Below are 19,768 nucleotides of genomic sequence, written 5' to 3' on the forward strand. Positions count from 1 at the left end.
CAGCTTCTCCTACGTGTCACCCACCTCCTCTACCGGGTCAAAGAAATGCACTTGCCGCCACCTCAGGTCTTAAAGGGTCTGGACCCATGTTTCTCATGCTCGGGACGAATACTTGTTTTTTTGAGAACAAAATATACTCACACAGCCAAGAATGTGCTCCTGGAACCCGGGCTGGAAAGCACTGGAAACACTGCCTCATGACATTAAAATCCTCCCCTGAGAGAACGGCTTCCAGTGCAAAAGGCGCCCTGCGGGGGAGGGAGGGTCTCTGCAGCGGGCGCGGGGCTCCCACAGGCCACCGTCCAAGGAGACCACCTGTCCCCACACCAGGGTCCTTCAGGGGCCGCTCGGGGACCACAGATCCCTGCCCAGCAGGAGAGGCCGAGCCTCTCCTGGGGCTGTTCCCGCGGCCATCAGCCCAGGCCAAGCGGGGAGGGGGTGTGAGACCTTCCGCGAGCCTGGAGCCAACGTCTGCGTCCTGGGCCGGGGGCAGCCTCCCTCTCCACCTGCCCGGGTGCGAGCACATGCGGCACGGCCGGCAGGGCAGGCGGGGAGAGGCGCCAACCTGCACCCCCAGCCCGGCTGTGCTCAGAGCTCGCGGGCTTGCGACGACTTCCAGAGGCGCCTGTGACTGCTGCACCCGCGAGGGCTTCACACAACCACCCACCACGGCTCCCAAGAAAAAGCGGACTCGTGCCACCCCCTTCCCAGGCCACGTGTCCCCTGGCAGAGCCAAAGCGCCAGCTGGGACTGAAAAGGCTTCCGTGTCACCTTCCCCAGGTGGCAGGAACCGCCGCCCCCAAACGGAGCTCAACGCCCTCTCTGAGACAGCTCAGGGATCGTGGGCAGCGCTGGGTGCCAGTCACCCAGTCTGCGCCTGTGCCCGTGACCCTGTGCCGAGCGTTGGCCGGCAACCGGTTCCTAACCGATGGCCACAGGCGTACGGGGGTGGGGGCGGGATAATGTCCTAAACCGCGCACTGAAGCCCCCACCTGAGGACCAACGAAGGTGCTGACTGTGCCAACAAAGGGCATTCTGATCACGCAGCTGCCCTGTGAGGAGACTGGGGCCATCGGTTAAATGTGGTGACCACCAGCTGCCACTCCTCCATGGAGCTCGGCCAGAGGAAATGATTCTGCCGCTCCCACCTGTCACCAGAGGGAAGGTGCGATCCCCAGGAGGATGGCACGAGTGCAGCGACAGCTCGGCTGCTCCATTCTCAGGCCCTGTGCCCCCCTTGGACGCGGGCCCTGCTCTGAGTTCTCTGGGTCGGGGCACTTACATCTTACGTGTCCCCATGAAGGGCCACCACCAACACGAACGCCCCCCCACCCCACCACAGGAAACCAGGTTGGGGGGCACCCTGGGGAAAAAAGGGGAGGCCTGGGCAGCACAGGTAGGCGCCACGAGGGTGGGTGCCACGCGGGGTGGGTGCAGGCAGGGCCAGACCAAGGCACAAGGGAATCTGGTGTGGCTGTGGCTGTGATATAGGCTGGCAGCTGCAGCTCTGATTCAACTCCTAGCCTGGGAACCTCCAAATGCCGCGGGTGCAGCCCTAAAAAGACCAAAAAAAAAAAAAAAAGCAGCTGTTTTCAAACTGGATTTTACCATGCAAGAACCCAGAGTTCTCTGGTGGCCTAGGTCAAGGATTCAGCTTTGTCACCTGCTGTGGCTTGGGCTTGATCTGTGCCTTGGGTTAGATGCCTGGCCTGGGAACTTCTGCACGCCACAGGTACGGCCAAAAAATTTTTTTTTCTCCTTTTTAGGGCCAAACCAATGGCATATGGAAGTTCCCATGCTAGGGGTCAAAAAGGAGCTGCAGCTGCCTGCCTACACCACAGTCACAGCCACACCAAATCCGAGCTGCATCTGTGACCTATGCTGCAGCTTATGGCAATGCTGGATCCTTAATCCACTGCGCAAGGCCAGGGATGGAATCTGCATCCTCATGGATACTAGCTGGGTTCTTAACCGGATGAGCCACAATAGGAACTCCCCCCCAATTTTTTTAATAAAAAAATTTTTAAATACAAAATCAAGGGTCAACACCACGTGCTATTTATAAAGGAACTGCTTCCCACTGGAGGTGAGAGGTGAAGGGTAGAAAAATGATAGATAGAGCAAAAGCCAAGCAAACAAACCAGGCGGCCACACCGATGTCAAAGCAGGCTTCCCGCAGAGAAATGCCATCAGTCATTTCCCAGGATGAGTGGTGCCCGTCACCCCAAAGACACAGCAGCCCCCCGTGTGGATGCAGCCGAAGACAGACCGGCTGTAGGAAGCAAAACCAGCAGAACGAAAGGAAGAAACAGACTAACCACAGGGCTGGAGATTTTATCGTCCTCTTTGTTACGGACAGAAAAAGCGGGAAGCCATCAAACACAGACATCAGGAAAGAAGGTGAGGCATCACGACAGACACTGAAAGAAAAGCAGCACTTTACGCCAACAAACTCCACAACGGGGATGAAAGGGGCAAATTCCACTCCCTGAAAAACACAAATTGCCAACGCTCGCGTGAGACGAAAGGGGAAATCCGAACACACCATGTCCATCCAAGACACCGCTGGTGAGGAAAGTCCTCCCACGAAGACAACTCCAGGGCCAGTCGGCTTCGCGGGTGGCACCTCCTGATGTCTGATGGAGAAATGACACCCACTTGACACCAGCTTTTTCCGGAAAGAAGGCAGAAGCCCCCCTGCATGAGGCTGGCGCAGACCCGGTCCCAGACCAGGCAAGGACACATCGAGGAAGGAACATCTAGACCAACGCCCCCCCCCCCGCCCCCCCCCCCCGGTGAGTGTGACGGTAACACCGTGAAGTGTTAGTAAACTGAACTCAGCAGAGTCTGAAAACAAACCTGAGGATGTGCCATCGGCGCCCCGCTCAAAAGCCAATCAGTGCCGTTTACCTGGTTGGCAGAGTAAAGGCCATTTCCACAGAAACGGAAAAAGCGTTTGACAAAATTCAACAACCACTTTGACTGAAAAACAAAACACTCGGCACACTAGGAAGAGAAAGGCACGCCCTCAATCTGATAAGGGAATCTCTGAAAAAGCTCCGCTGACACACTTAATGGTGAAACGTGTGTGTGTGCGTATCTTTTTAGGGCCACACCCGCAGCATATGGAGGTTCCCGGGCCACGGGTCTAATCGAAGCTACAGCTGCCGGCCTACACCACAGCCACAGCAACGTGGGATCCCAGCCACACTTGCGACCTACACCACAGCTCACGGCAACATCGGATCCTTCACCCACTGGGCAAGGCCAGGGATCGAACCTGCATCTTCAGGGTACCAGTCAGGCTCGTTACCACTGAGCCACGATGGGAACTCCAACGGTGAAACTGCGAACGCGTCCCCCTTTTTGGCTCTCAGGAAAAAAGCAAGGATGTCTGCTCTCAGGGCCTCTATTCAACACTGTGCTGAGCTCCCGGACAGGGTGCAAAAGCACGAAGCTGTGAAAGAGGAAGAAACAAACCGTCCTGATTCACAAGTGGCGTGACAGTGACACAGGAAACCCTAGAAAATCGACCAACAAGCCACTAGAACAGGCACGTCCAGCAGGGTTTTAGAATACAGTCAACAGGCAACAGTTTAAAAAGTAAAATATCTAGGGATTAAACGAAATACGTGCAACCCCGCACACTGAAAGCTACGAAACCCTGCCGACAAAGACTAACAGGCAAGAACAAATGCATGACACGCCACGTTCCCGACCTGGAGATCTCAGCGTGTCAAGAGGTTCGTTCCTTTCCAAGTGAGCAAAGTTTCACTCCGTTCCAGCCCACATCGGCCGGCTTATGTTAGGAACTGACCCACAGCTTCTAAAATATGCAGAGAAAGGCAAAGCTTCTAGAATAGTCAAAACAAGTTGGGGAAAAAAACAAACAAAGTTGGAGGGCAAACATCAGCTCTCAAGACCTTTTTTAAAGCTGCAATAACCACTGCAGCGTGGCACTGACGTAAAGACAGACAAAGAGACCCAGGGGGCAGAACAGAGTCCACAAGGAGCCCCACGGCCGCAAGGTCAACTGACGTTCAAGACAGAGGCTGAGAAAGTCCGACGGGAAAGGACGGCCGTTCCAACCAGCAGTGCTGGGTCCAACAGCCACCACACCGCCCGGCGAGGGGCAGCGGGGGAAGAGAGCACCTCGGCCCTTCTCATCTCTACGAACTTCAGCTTGAAATGGAGCGTCAGCAAAATTGAACTTTACGGCTAAAATTATAGAAATTCTAGAACAAAGGGGAAGAGCACCTTTGTGGCCAGGAGTTCGGCAAATACTTCCCAGAAAGGATCCAAAAAGAACACACCACAAAGGAAGAAACGGATGAAGAGCTGGACTTCACCAAAGGAAACAACTGCCCTTCCAGAACCACCGCGAAGAAGGGAAGGAATGACACGGGCACGCGGCACGGGCGCCCAGCTCCGGCACGGCGGTGCCAGCACAGCGGGGCCAGCACGGCGGTGCCAGCCAGCATACGAGCAACTGGCCAACAAGGAGACAGGGAAACTTCCAGAAATGACAGAGCTATTCCCGGCTTGACTGCAGCAGTGGTTCTATGACTGGATACATTTGCCAATCTCATGGAGTCACATGCTTACAACTGCTGAGTTTTGTTTTATGTTAATTAGACGTCAATAAAATTGACTTTAAAAATTAACTATATCTCAGTTCCTGCTGCGGTGCAGCGGAAATGAATCCGACTAGGAATCTTGAGGTTGCGGGTTCCGTCCCTGACCTCGCTCAGTGGGTTAAGGATCTGGCGTTGCCGTGAGCTGTGGCGTAGGTCGCAGACGGGGCTCGGATCCCCGTGTTGCTGTGGCTGTGGTGTAGGCCGGCAGCGGTAGCTCTGACTTGACCCCTAGCCTGGGAACCTCCATATGCCGTGGGTGCGGCCAAAAAAAGCAAAAAAAAAAAAAATTAACTGTATTTCTATGTAGCAGTCCTTTAAAAAAAATCTAAGAATCAAACTATAAAAATGATGCCACTTACAAGTGCATTAAGTAAACATCAACTACTAGGGACACATGAAGCAACAGACGCATAAGACTTGCATGCTGAAAACTGCGACCACTGCGGAGAGAAACTGAGGCAGACCTACGTCAACGGGAGGGCGTTTACGCCGTGTTCGCGCATTGGAAGACCCCGTGTCGCCACGACGTCATCCTCCCTACAATTAATGTACGAATTTCACACAATCTCAGCCAAAATCTCAGCAGGCGCTTTTTGTAGAAATGGACAAGCTGATGCAAAATGCATAAAGGAATACAAAGACCTAGAACCACCCAAATAAATGTGAAAAATGCACAAGCCGGAGGACGTAGGCTACCTCACCTCAAGATTCACTCTAAAGCTACAGTGATAAAGATGACGCGTCATCCATCAGTATAAGGACGTGTCACCAGTTATAGCAGCATCAAAGTTACACACATAGGTCAAAGGACCTCGACAAAGCCACCGAAGTCATGAAGGAAAGTCTCTTCAGACCATAGTGCTGAAATAACAGGGAAGCCACACGAGGGAAAAGGAATACCCCTACCTCACGCCAGGCACAAAAATTAATTTGAAATTTCTCCCAGACCTAAACTTGAGTTTAGGGTAGACGGGCATCTCCAGGCAATCACTAAACACGGCACAGAGAGAACGAATGCGAGGAAAAGTCCACGACGCGTCCATCCGCCCAAGCACTTGAGCCCAGAAGGTTTCAAGAATCCCTGCGACTCGACGTTAACGAGACACACAACACAAAACGGGTGAGAGACCCGAACAGCCGCTTCACGGAGCAACTGCCCACACAGCCAGCGGGCAGACGAAAGGTGTCCCAGCCTCAGTCGCCGGGGAAACGTGCTGTTCCTGCACCAACATTTCTGCTGTGCTCGTCACTGTAGGAAATGCCCCCACCTGCCAACGTAAAAGGCGTAATTTTTATTTTTTTATTTTTTTTGCCTTTTTGCCATTTCTTGGGCCGCTCCCGCGGCATATGGAGGTTCCCAGGCTAGGGGTGAAATCGGAGCTGCAGCTGCCGGCCTACACCACAGCCACAGCAACGCGGGATCCGAGCTGCGTCTGCCACCTACACCACAGCTCACGGCAACGCCAGATCCTTAACCCACTGAGCGAGGCCAGGGATCGAACCCGCAACCTCATGGTTCCTAGTCGGATTCGTTTCCCACTGAGCCACGACAGGAACTCCAGAGGCGTAATTTTTAGATACCTGTATAGTCTCCCACAGCGACCGCTGTGTCGCTGTCTGCTGGACGGCCTCTGGGATCCCAGCCGCCTGCCCTGTGGTCAGCAGATGCCTTCACCCCGGGCCCCATGAGCACCCCTAGGACCCAGCCAGAAAGGACAGCAGGGCTGGGCCACACCTGCCCCGCACACTCCAGAAGGGTCCTTAGGGGAGAGGGCGCATGCGCCATCCAAAGCCACCCCGTCGCCCCGGGGCGGTCTAAGCAAGGCCACCTCCACTCCTTGATCAGTTTGTTGAATCCAGTGAGCACTTCTGAGCTTCTCACGTGCAGGGGCCTGTGGCGTCCAGCGTGCACACGAGGAGGCCTCACCCTGTGTCTTTCCTGGCACTGGAGACAGATCCCTAGAGATGCCATCTGTGCCACCCGGGACCACCACACTCCCAGTCACCCACACCACAGCCACCTGCCGGGCCCCCAGCACCCGGGCGGCCCTGGGCAGAGCTGCGACCGCGTGAGACCCGCCCCCACCGCACTCCCTCTAAAGCCCTCCTCCCAGAAGGGTTCACTCTGCTGAGCACGTTTCATCGTTGGTTGTCATTTGTCAACTTCTGTCAGCTGACAAGACGGAAAGTGACTGCACTTGGGAGAGAAGGGCTGGCTGGTGGAGGGTAATTAACACACCTTCCCAGCCTCTCAATTAACAAGATCTGCACACGAGCCGGGCAGGGCTCTCTGGAGCAGAGCTTTTTTTTTTTTTTTTTTTTTTTTTTAATTAAAAGCTCTTTGAGGAGTTCCCACTATGGCAGTGGGTTAAGAATCCAACTGCCATGACTCAGGTCGAAATGGAGGCACACGTTTGATCCCAGCCCCTGGCAGTGGGTTATGCCGTAGCTTCGGGGTTAGTCGAAGCTGGGACTTGGGTTCGATCCCTGGCCCGGGCACGTCCATGTGCCGAGGGAACCGCCAGAAAAAGAAAAAAAGCAACTCAAGGTCATTCTGCAAAGGCTTCTCGAGGCTCCACTGGACACGTCCTCATAGGTCCAAGGCCGGGACCAGCCCACCTGGCTCCAGGCGACTGTCCCCTCTGCTCTATCAGCCCAGGATGCTCAGGCTGCACGTGCTGAGCCGGAAGACCTGCGCCACCGCAGTAAGAGGAGCCGGCAGGACCGCCCCTGCCCTGGGAAGTGATAGGCTGGCCCCCACCCAAGCCGTGATGAGCAAACCTTACTTCCCAGGCCAAAGCACAGCCCTGTGACCCCCTGCCCCCGGCTCTGACCTTGCGGGCAGCTCGGCGTGAGACTCCAGCCTGCAGAGCTGATGGACTCAGCCAGCTGGCCTGTGACGAGATGGCCATTCCTCACCTCCAGCCCTGCAACTTGCCTCCCCCCGAAACCCTGGGCGTTTCTCAGGCTCCCAGGCTTCTCCTGCAGGGGCCCACGGGGTCCTGCAGAGACGGGACGTCCCAGGGCCCCAGTGACTCCAGCTGCTTCTTCAACAACAGCAGAGGCAGCAGCAGCCCTCGAAGGCTGCCCCCAGCCCCCGCCCTGGGGAGGTCAGCACCACCAGGGCACCTGGGCCCCCTCGGGGACAAGGCGAAAGGGGAGCAGCCAGGGCAGCACCATGTGGACCCAGTCATGGCGTGCACGCCCCAGGTGCCACATTCACATGCCCGCTGTGCTGCGGGCACACGCAGGTCAACCCAGATCCCCAGCAGAGCCCAGGCGCCCTGAGAGCACACTCCACACCAGAGCCCCCAAAGCAGGTCCTGGAGGTGGCAAAATCAGCCAAGTGAGGCCAGGCTGTGGCACCCCGGGGACACCCGGGGAGGGAGACCAAGGCTTCTCTGAGCCTCTTCCGGCCCATCTGCACCTTTCTGGCCCAAGAAGCCATCAAGCCTGGAGCGCCGGCCGGGGACGGCACCTCCCGGAGACGCTCTGGAGGCGAGACCGACTGCCCCAGGCCGGCAGCCACGGCCTCGACCGCCCTCCCCAGCTGCAGCCACAGAAGAAGTGTTCTCACTGCTGGGGACACTGTCACCCCCAGGGGACGTGTGGCAAAGTCTGAAGGCATGAAGGGTTGTCAGGAACATGGAGGCAGCTGAGATGCTACGTCGGCATCAGCTGCTGACCCCCAAGATGGCCCAAGGCCTGATGGGAGGCGGCCCCGCCCTCCGGGCCTGGGGACATCCTGGGGTCCTGGGGTCAGAGCCACACCCAGCCGAGGCCTGGAGCCGCCCACACGGCAGCCGCGGCCCCAGGACCCCAGCGCTCTGTCGGGGAAGGGCCCTGGCCCTGCACACGAGGCTGGCATCTCCCCATCGGCCCCCTCTCCTCTCCGCCCTGTCAGGTGCGTGTTTCATAACCAGACCACAAGCAAGTTTCCAGCCTCATTCGGGAAGGACTTTGAGGGCAGCGGCGCCCGCGGCCACGAGAGCCATCCATCACGTCTGGCCCGAAGGAAGGCGCCGCCAGGCCTGGGCAGCCTCCCCGGCCCCACAGCTGCTGCTCCCCGACGTGACCTGAAACCAAGCATTCCAGGCCTATTTCTACAACTGACCTGCCGGGCAGGGACGGGGGTGCTCAGGGCAGGTGGGGAGGGCCAGGACACAGGTGGCCCAAGCTCTGTCAGGCTGAGCCAAGAGGCCACGAAGGCTAAGCCTGTGCCAAGTGGAAGAAGGGCCATGGAGGGGTCAAAGGGCATCTGAGAGGACAAGGTCATGGAGGTGGGGACTGCAGGGTTCCGGAGAAGGGGGTGAGAACTTGATTTTGGACATTCTGAATGTGAGGAATCTGTGCGGCGCAGGAGTCAGAGAGCAGACAGAGAGTCTGGAGTGTGGGGGCAGGTCCGGGCTGGAGGGACAAACGGGAGTCCTTGGCATATGGCTGATATTTGAAACTGCGAGACTGTCCGCGGGAGCGCAGCCGGAAAGGGAAGGGCCGGCGCTGCAGAGGCGCCCAGGCGGGCGGCAGAGGAGGGGCTGCAGAGGCGCCGAGGCGCTGGGCGTCCTGGAAGCCGCAGGAAGAGAGGGGCCCCGGGGTCCAGAGAGTCCAGCTCTGCGGTGGCTCAGGGTGAGGGGCTGCGTCTGCGCGTCGGACTTGGCCACATGCAGGGGGACTGGGCCGCGCGGACACATCCTGGCCCCTACCCGGTCAGGGAGGACTGGAGGGCAGAACCGCGGACCGCGAGGACAAAGTCTGCTGAAAATGGAGAGCAAAGGTTTCTCCGAGGGGAATCGGGAAGCGGGCTAATTCCATCCCCAGGGATCCAGTGCACGTTTTCCGAGAGCTGGCATCGAGTTCCATGTGTGGCTCACCCCGTCCACCCTCAGGAGACCGTGGCGTGATGAGTCCACAGCTGGGAGGCGTGGACGGGCTCAGCACACGGAGCGGGCCCAGCCCTGCAGTCTGGGGCCAGGCCCCCGCAGGCCGCGTCCTCCCTCCCATAGCCCACACCTTGGACAGCTCTGGCCAGGCCCAGGCTCCCAGGGGCCTGCTGCGGCCGAGGGGGTCCCGCCCCAGCACTGTGGAGGAGTCCTGGACAGGCAGGGACACGGGGCAGCACCTGGCCTGGGCTGGGGGGGTGGCCCAGAGGCCAGAATTCTGGACGTGAGGCGGAGGGGGCGCGCGGGGGAGACGGGGCACAGGAAGTGGGACCAATGAGCCGCTGGGCACCATCCGGGCCGCTAGAGAAGAGTCTGCAGCTGGGGACCCGGGTTCCCGGGCCCGGCCTGCGCGGTGCGCCCTTAGCACAGGCCCTGCGGCAGCCCGCGTCATAAGACAGAGGTCGGGGGGTGGGCGCTGGGCACCGGTGGTTTCTTTGACATTCTTGGAAATGCTCTCTGAGAGCATGGCAAACATGCAGGGAGAGTGTACGTAACGGAACAGGGGGGCGAGGCCTCGCACGCCCCCGAGTGCCACGCCCTGGGGCCACGAAACTGATTCCACCCAGCGAGGCCCAAGACGGCAGGAGGCCTGGCATCCAGTGACCCCGAGGCTCATGAAGCAGGCATGGTCGCACGGGAGCGTGAGCAACACGCACACGGGCACCAGGACACGTCCGAGGCCGACTGTGAAAGGGCACGAAGGGACAGTGGCCTCGTTCCTGGAGCCCCTGCCCCTCCCCCAAAGAGCTGGACTCACCCTCCCGCTCCGTCGCCTCTGAAATCACCCAGCCCATGAAAACCCGCACGGCGGGGCCTCCCACCTTCCGCTGGCGCTGTCTCGCTCGCTCTCTCAGTAAATCCACTTCTTACCTATCACGTCGCCTCCTGCTGAATTCCTCCTGTGCTGAGACCTAACCAGACCTTCCGTAAGTCCTGGGACCAGGTGTGTGATTTAACTAGAAGACAGTGGGTTCGAGTCCCGGTCTGGGCTGTGTGGTTTCGGCAGGCTGCGGGGCCATCAGGAGGCAGGGCAGTTTACGGCTGGGCATTTAACCCCTTGATCGGGGTGAAGGGCGAAGCGAGTCGAGAGCTGCGACGGGCGACGCAGCAGCCGGGACCGAGCGTCTGGTCACCTGGGCCTGGACAACGTTCAGACGGCAGAGCCTAGGGTGCATCCTGACCCATGCGGTCAGGGGGCTCTGCTGTGGGCTCTGCGGACTCATCCGCGTGCGACAGGAGAAGGTCAGGGCCAGGGGTCCGCGCCGGGCCGGCTGCCGAACCTCAGGGCTGTGCTCGCTCCCAGCGGGTGCGGGCGCGTGCCAAGCCGTCCCCAAGCGGCTGTACCCACGCGCCCACCCTCCCGCCGGCAGAGGCAGGGCAGGCGCGCAGAAAGCACGTCCCACTCAGCGAAGCAGGCGACAGGCAAGAGCGGAGCCTCCAGCTGGGCTGAGCCCGGGCGTTTCCCATCCCAGAGAGAAAGGGCAACAGCAACAGCAGAGAAGAGAGAGCTCGGCGGCCTGAAGGGACACAGAAGCCACCCGAAGGACGCCCACGGGCCAGAGCTGGACCGTTTGAGCCAAAAATTAATAAATAAATACAATAATATTGGATTGTAATGGAAAGTATAAAACAAACATCCACGAGTGGACATGGGGTCAATTGACCATCTGAATGACCACATACTGGCGGAACCCACGCATCGTCCGTGCAGAGGAATCTAGATATTTTTATAGACCCCTCCCCTACAGGATGTGGACCTTAACCCCCAAAGTGTGGCCACGCAGGGTTAATCCTTCCGAGGAGCACGGTGGGGGGTGGGGGTGGGGGGGATGAGCTGCCCGTGGGTGCACCTGACAGGTGGGACCCCGGCCGTGGTCGAGGCCGACCTTGGCAGCAAGGAGGCCCGTGGAGAGTCCGTGCCGATGACAGCGTGCGGGGAGAAGGGCACGTCTGCAGGCAGAGAGCTCGGGGGTCCAGAGGACGGCGACCAGCGCGCCACCATCGCTGCTGGGGCACCCGGGGGGACACGTGTGCGCGTCAGCGACGGGAAACGAGGCGCGGGACACGGAAGTCCCTGTACCAGCCTCACGACTTCCCTGTAAGCCAGCAGTGCTCTGAAGCAGGTTTGAAAAGGTGCAGGTGACATGCATTGTGTCCGTATTCAACTGCGGACTGGAAGCTGATGTGAAAACAGCAGCTGGTTGTTATATCGGTGCTTCGATTACAGAAGACGCCGAATTTCTTAATGTTTTTCTTGCCACTTTTTGTTCTATAATAAAAAGCGCTAAAGGAAAGAAGATCATCTGGCAACAGTGGCGGCTGGAGGGGCACAGCCGCACCGTCTATCACGCAAACTGGGCCGCAGCTAAGAGTGAAAGGACGCCCTGATAACGACGCCAGGTCACCAGGAGGGGCGGGATGGGCAGCCACGGCAGGTGCGCAGCCGCGTAGGAGCTGCAGGCCTGAGCCACCGATTCCAGCCAGGGCAGGGACCCCGAACGGGAGCCCAGGGCCGAGGGGCGGCTGAGGTGAGGGCGGGGCAGCCTGGGACAGCAGCCGTTGACCCCAATTCTCACCCCCTCCCACCACGTCCTGCAGCACAGGGTCTGCCTGACAGCGGAGCCCCTCCTTCTCTGCGTGCTCCAAGCGCCGTGGCTCCAAGAAAGGGCCTCAGCATCCAAACAGCTGACGATCCAGCTTCGGGCTCTGCGTCCACCAGAGCCACCGTGGGAGCAGCACCTGGGCCGCCCTCCTCAGCACTGTCCCCCCAGGTCCAGGTGGCATCCCCCCCCCAACCTTTACAACTTTCTGTAGCTGTATTATTTTGGACATGACGCTCCCACCCCCAAGGGACACGACTCTGCCAAGGGACACGACTTTCGGGAACCTCCCAGCAGCCTCCCAGCCCCTGAGCCGACAGGACATGAGCCCTGAGCACCGTGAACTTGAATGGGGAGCACGTCCCGCCCACAGTCATCACAGGAAGCACCGGACCGTCCCGACTGGCCCTGTCCGAATGCCCAGAATCATTAGAAAGAACAAAAAGGCCGTTGTTACGTCACTAAGTCGCAGGGTTGTTTATTACCAGTAAAAAAAAACACAAACACACGGGGCTGGCTGGGGGGACCCGGAGCCCGGACCCGCCTCCTGCCCCCAGGGCCCAGGTGCTCGGCTGACAGGGGGACCCAGGCTGGGCCTGCGCAGGAGCCCCCACCCCTGAAAAGGCCCAAAGGTCCTCTGAGTAAAGTCACAGTCACATCTCTCACTTTTGTGACACGTCCCACCGGGAGCCTGGTATGAGCGCAGAGACCTCTCCAAGTCAAACGCTGAGACACCAGCGAAACTGCATGTGCTCCGCTCCTATTTTTAATAAATTGGGGGCGACGCTGACGCCCACCTACACCAGCTCCTTGGCTTCGGAACTTAAATAACACCAAGCCGGTTTGCACAGGATCGACTGGGCCCGCACTGGCTCTGGCCGCGCGCAGGAGGCCACCGCCAGCTCCGCGTCACACCTGGGGAAACGGCTGGCAGGGGAAGTGACCTTCTGGAAGCAGGACAGGCCACACGGCCCTCGGTCAGCTGCCTTGGTGTGTACATAATAGATTTCAGGTCAATGAGCAAAACATTTTTTAATAAGGTAGGCATCCTGGTCTTTAAAAATAATTTTATTAATTGCAGCTTCTCCCAAACGGTCTCAAATTCAGACCATTACAATCATTCAGGGGCGTTCCCTGGTGGTCCAGCCGGTTAAAGATCCAGGGTTGTCACCGCTGTGGCACGGGTTTGATCCCTGGCCGCGCCCTCGCCAAAAGCAAACAGCATGTTGGACCCAGCCAGGGTCTAGGGGAGACAGAGGAGCCCAGCGGGTCCCCTGGGCCCGGGCAGTGTGTGCCCACACCCCGGGCAGGACGGGGGGCCATCTCCGGAGGACTTGTTGACCCCGCCCAGCGGGTAGGGAGCGAGGCTGGAAAGAGTGTGTTTCCAGCCTTTGCTGGAAAAGCATCACCGGGTAGAAGGAGCGGCCACCAAAGCCCGGTTCTCCCAGTTACACGGAGGGAGCCGCGTGAGGCAGGCACAAAGAATTGGTCTGCGTATTTTTTCCACAACGAGGAAAAATCTGATTGGGAAGAGAGGAAAATGCCAGCAGGAAGAAGGCCTGGGCCTACAGCACGGTGACTGTGAAACCTGGTTCTGAGCTCCCAGCCCCAGGGCCACACGCACAGGCCCCGGGCACAGGAGCCTGGGGCGCAAGGGAGGCCTGCAGGGCTGGCCTGGGCCAGGGGGCCTCCGAGAAGCTTCCGCCTGCATGACTGAGAGCCCCAGGGGCACCCCACAGTGTGTCCCCCGGGGCAGGGCTGGACTCCCCAGGAGGCTCTGGGACAGGAGGACACAGGACCAGAAGTGGGTGTCTAATAGCCCTGGCCACCTGCCCCTGGCCACAAGTCCTTGGCCGGGCCTGGGTGGAGTGGGGGGGTGTCAGAGGCACCGTAAAGGCAGAAGTTCGGGCGTCAGGGGAAAGGCAGGGTGCAAACCCGGGCTTACATTCTGGCGAGGCGCAGCAGGCTCTGCCAGAGCAAAGGAGCACACAGAAATAAAAGCAAAACTAGAAAAAAATAAAAAAATAAAAAAATAAAATTAAGGAGTTCCCGTCGCGGGGCAGTGGCTAACGAATCCAACAAGGAACCATGAGGTTGCGGGTTCCATCCCTGCCCTCGCTCAGTGGGTTAAGGATCCGGCGTTGCCATGAGCTGTGGTGTAGGTCGCAGACAGGGCTCGGATCCCGCGTTGCTGTGGCTGTGGCGTAGGCCAGGGGCTACAGCTCCAATTCGACCCCTAGCCTGGGAACCTCCATATGCCGCGGGTGCGGCCCTAGAAAAGCCAACACACACAAAGAAAACAAAAAACAAAAAAACTAGAAGCGACCCCTGTGCAGGAAGAGCCAGCCTGTCTCCAGACAGAGGGCGGGCAGTAAGTTGGAACCTCCCGTGCAACGCCGCTGCCATCGCCCGGTTCGGAAGGCCACCTTGAGCTGCCCTGCCCCCGCCCCGGGTCCCGCCGGCCCGTGGCTTTGCCGCCCTCAGGCCGTCTCGGAGCCTCAGGGCCTCACCCTCAGAGAAGCTGCGGGAAAAGCACCTTCGCTGCATCTTACATCACTTCGCAACTGCTAAGATGGGCGGTTAAGTTTTTAAAAGAAAATCGACTTATTTTTAGCATTTTAAAACACACAACCAGATGGATAGACATGCAGAGCTGACATTTGCTACATAAAAAAGTCCTCCAGTGGGTCCCAAGTCCACCCCAGACCAGCCCATCAGCCCGGGAACACATCAAGCTTGGTGCTGCCCCGAGGCTCCCAGGGGCACCCGGAGTGGAGGGGTGCCCGGCCCACGGGGACCACTCGCCTCCTCCCCCCGGGACCCAAACACCCACCCCTGCACCAGGGGCCTCTGTACTACTTCTGCCCGCTGATAAAGGACCCCAGGGTCTGCAGCCACCAGGCCACAGGCCTCCAAGGCCCCAGGTGGTGGGGGAGGGGTGTGAAGCGCCATCAGCTGTACCACACAGAGAGCCGATGCCCCCACCCCCTCTTCCCAGGGCCAGGACGGAAGGGAAAAGGCCCAGCCGTTCCCTGGTGGTGCAGCAGGCTAAAGATCTGGCGTTGCCACTGCTGTGGCTCGGGGTGTGGTCGTAGTGAGCGGGTTCAGTCCCTGATCCGGGAACTTCCGCCTGCCACAGACACGGCCCAAAAAACCCCGAGGTCCACGCACCACTGGACAGAAACTCAGCAAATGGGGCTAGACTGACACTTTAGCAGCACGGCTCCATCAACACCATCGGGGCAGCCCCCCACCCCCGAGCCCACCCCCAGGCGCTCCAGCTTTCCTCTGCTCACCAGTCCCACTGCTAATCAAAAAAACTCAAAGGACCAATACAGATTTTACACCTTTCAGACCGTCAAAAAATAAAGACATCACTAACACCCAAAGGTGGTGAGGACAGGGAAAGGGGACTTGCAAGCACCCCAAGAGCAGGTGCCCAAGGCCTCTCCCGCCGTTCACTGTATTTCCTCATCCACTGCTGTTCTCCCCACCTCCCCCTCTGTCCGGTACCCCACACCCGCGGCAGCCACGACCATTCGGTCACCAGCACGTAACACGCACCCAGGACAGCGCTGGCTCGCGCAAGGACGGTTCACCTCCCAGGAAGCTGGCCAGAGGCGCCAAGCTACTCCACGTGCACACGCTGGACTCAGCAAGCAATCCTAGGGCTGGGTCCCAAGGAGATAAGGTCACGAGTGCAGGGAGGAGCATACAAGGGTGTGCACAGCTGACGCCTGAGCCCCAGCCCCCCAACCCCGCCCCAACAAATGCCACCTGGATTTCGGCGGAGGGGCGGCCCCCACAGCTTTTAGGCCCATCCATTGAGTCTAGTCCACAGCCGGGGTTGAGAACAGCTCTTGAAAGTTCGCCAACAAAGGGCGCTGTGGATCCTAAGACAAAACCGTGCACGCAGGACGACCCCATTCCCGTATCAGTGAGCTGCAGTTTCTGTGCGGCTGCTGTGTGAGCGCATCCCTAGAAGACAGCGGGGGAGAGGCCCTCGGAAGAGGTGCTGGACTTAACGAGTCTTGGTTTTCCGATTTAGGACAAGTTTAGGAAAGTATAAACTTTTTACAAATTTACACACTTCAATGCGTCTATAATTCGAAAAAAGTTTTATACCTTTTCAAAAAGCTTATGACTCTGGTACCTCGTGTCCCACTTAGGCCCGCCCCACACAACGCGCCCCGGCCAGGCCGCCCGCGGGCACCCTCGCTCCCAGTTCCCTGGGGAAGGCAAACCCGCTGGCAGCTCATGCCACCTTAGGTTGGAGACCAGCTAGACCCTTGAGCAGGACAGGTGCCTCACTGGTCAGCAGTCACTGAGCTGCTCGGCGGAAGGTACCGGAACGCTGCTCAGCACCCCTCAGCCCTCTGGCTTCACACCGAGACAAGAGGAAGGAAGGGCCTGCAGACACCCCGCCCGCTGGGGCAGAGAGCAAGCTCCACCGTAAATGCAGCTCTCCTGGAGTCCGAGAGGAACTGGACGGGAGGAGGTGTGGGCAGCGGGAGGAGAAGGAGCCCCTGGTTCTGCTGTGAGGAGGCGCGCCTGCCAGGTAAGGGCAGCAGCTCAGACACCACGGGGCTAACGGGGACCGGGGACGCTTCAGATCCCATGTGCCCCAACTCTGCTTTTCAGCTGGATTTACCTGACACTGTTGAACTCACTCTTATTTCCTTTTTTCTTTTTCTCTGCATACCAGCTCTGATCTATTAATTGAGTGTTTTAATCTAAAAAAGTCATCAGAAGGTCTCAAGTCACCATGGCAACCATGCAGTCCCAGTAAACGCACAGCCTCTTTAGCCCACCCTGCACGGGGCCGAGGGAGTGAAGGACCCTGGGGGGGGGGGTGACTTCACATCCGGAAGAAAGGTGGGTGCGGGGCCACGGCGCCCCTCCCGAAAGACTGGCCTTCCTCCTGTCCTGACACCTCTCTTTCCGTCTAAAGGACCCATGGCCTTCAGGCCAAAGCCGCACGCACATTCTCTGCAAACAGGGCCTGTGACGCCCTGATGGTGACACTAAAACATGGAATGAAGATAAAACAAAGTGCCCCTGGCCCAGACTCCACGGCCAGGCGTGGCCTCCTGAACTCACCAAGCCAAGCCCAGGTAGGTCTGGCCCCATGTCCAGTTGGAGCCGTGCGGGTGATGAGCACAATCGATGGTCACGTGTCCTAAAGAGCAAAAGCACCTGTAGCCACAGCCACTACCACCCTCACAACCCAGAACTGCCGGCGACTCCGCCAACCTGCCATGGGCAAGCGGCGGGGGAGGGTGTCACTACCCCCCCAGACCAGACCGGCAGCATCCCACACAGACCCTGTGCTCGTTGGCCTCTTTCACGATGCTTGGGTTCCGAGACGGAGCACACTGCGAACAGGCAGGAAAATCCCACCTTACTGGAGGCAGCCACCATGCTACACCAGTTTCTCTCTTCCTGCATCATCAGCCTCGGAGAGCAGAGCGCTAAGGCACGAAAGAGTGGCCAGCTCCTGGCCGACACCAGCCAGGGCTGAAATCAGATGTTCTCAGACATACTCTCATCAGGCGGGCAGAGCAAGAAGCCCATCTGCTCCCGATGAGTCCCTGATTCACGCTGGGCTCTCCTCACTTGGAGTGTTTACGTTAAAAACACACACAGATAACCCGTGGCACATTCCCAGCAGGAAGCTGTGTCCCCAAGTTCTGCACACAATGCAGGGTCACCCCAGAACGCACGGCACGAGGGCAGCCACGGGTCCTGAGCGCTCCTCCGCCACGTCCAGGCACCCAGGCCGCCGCCCACCGACGGTGACCAGGCCCGTCAGAGCCCAGGCCCCCCCCCCCCGGCCAGCACCCCGGCCAGCTCCCCATGGCTGCCCGCGAGCCCTGCCACATGGCCCGCCCGCACATCGCCAACAGTGGCCGGAGCTCGTAGCATTGGATTGTAATTTCCTATAATGCTTAAATTATTTATCAGAAATAAATAGCCCGGGCTCTTTCGCTGAGCTGTGCCGTGAAATGATAAAAGATCCATCCTACCTCTGCAGGCTGCCTAAAAATGAAAAATGCATATTTCAACTATTTTCAGAAAATGTCACAAAAACATCAAATGTGTCATCTTGCAGCATTTAAATGAGCTGCATGACATCTGTAGAGAAGAGCTATATGTTTGCCTGTGAGAGTATCACAATGGCCCCTGCGTGGACACTGCCCAGCCACCTTCCCCCAGGGTGCTAAGTGAAAGGTCTCCACGCCCAGCACGGCTCCAGGAGCTGTGCCCGCAGGCCTGCTGCCAGTCTCCTGCTTTCCACCCGCGCCCACCTCCGGGTCACTACTTTACCTGTGGGAGGACCTCAGAGCAAACCAGTTCCCCCAAAGGGCAGGTCTTTGCACAAAGGCAAGCCTCCACCGCACATCTGAGTGCAAAGGTTGGCACGCTGGCAGCCACGCGGTGCCGTCACCCGCACTGTGAGCGCCGAGGACCCGGCCCCCGCGCCACCTGTGGGGCAGGCATCTCCCTTAGAAAACTGAGCACACTACCGGTGCGGAGTGAAAACCGAGCCCGCGCACCGCGCAGCAAAGGAAAATGGAAACCGCGCCCTCGCTAGAGTGGGGGGCTTCGCGCCTGAGCCTGAGCCGCCCTGACCGCCGACCCTCACGCCGCAGGGCCAGCCGGCCTGCTCTGCCCGCGGCGCCTCCACTGGACACGGGGGCCGCGGGCGCCCTGGGCGCGCGTGGCACCGCAGGCACAGGCAGCGAGTTTCTGGGAAACCGAGACGCCCCGACACCTTCCCACCGGGGGGCCGCGGTGTCCCGACCAGCGGAAATCCCCCGACCGCGGCCCCCGTGTTAGAGCGCAAGGGGTTCCCACGCGGCGCGGGTCCCAACGCTGTCCCGGCGAGCAGCCCAGAGGCCCCGCCGCGCGCCCGTTCTCACCGTCTTCCTTGTCATCAAACACCGGCCTCCGCGCGGTGGCCGCCGACATGGACGAGCCCATCCTTTTCTTCCACTTGCTCCACGGAAACAGGGGGCGCGGCTGCGCGCGGGCATCTCCCGCGTCGCGGGCCCGGGGCTGGCCGGCGGCCGGCGGCGGCGGCGGCGGTGGAGCCGGGGGCGCGTCGTGGCCGGCGGGGCGCGCGCGTCCGGGGGGCGGCGAGCCGGAGGGCGCCGCCGCGCTGCTGCCCCTGCGCTCGGCGCCGCTCCTCATGGCTGGGCCCGGGTGCGCGCTGCGGCCAGAGTCCGGAGCATGGCCCGCCCGCCGGGCGGAGAGCGGGAGTGGGACGACTAGCAGCGCCCGCCTTGCGCCCCAAAGCTCGGTGCTCGCGGGTCCTGGCCGCCCGGCTGGCTCCGCGGACGGCGAGCGCGCGGGGGCGGGGCCGGGGCGGAGCCGGCGGGAAGGATCCGGGGCGGGGCGAGCCCTGGGGGCGGAGACGGGGCGGGGCCAGAGCGGGGTGAGGCGAGCGGTACCGGGTACCCGCGCACAGCTGCGCGGTGCAGGGACCAGAGCAAAGGAGAAGGTGCGCTTGGCCTTTGTGAACAAAGGCGGCCCGCAGACTGCTCTCGCCCAACCCGGGGGAGCCTTAAACCTCGTCCTGCGGCTCTGC

General features: G+C 59.8%; 1 protein-coding gene across 1 annotated transcript in view; it reads right to left on the reverse strand.

The window, feature by feature from the left end:
- The window catches only part of STK32C (serine/threonine kinase 32C), a 79,487-nt gene extending 60,116 nt beyond the window's left edge, over positions 1–19,371 (reverse strand). Inside the window, exon 1 of the mRNA XM_047762172.1 lies at positions 19,101–19,371. Within this exon, the coding sequence (XP_047618128.1) occupies positions 19,101–19,371 (271 nt within the window). The remainder of the gene's footprint in view (positions 1–19,100) is intronic.
- Between the last annotated feature and the right edge of the window lie 397 nt (positions 19,372–19,768).

Source organism: Phacochoerus africanus, chromosome 15 (assembly GCF_016906955.1).
Source record: "Phacochoerus africanus isolate WHEZ1 chromosome 15, ROS_Pafr_v1, whole genome shotgun sequence".
NCBI classification, from domain to species: Eukaryota; Metazoa; Chordata; class Mammalia; order Artiodactyla; family Suidae; genus Phacochoerus; species Phacochoerus africanus.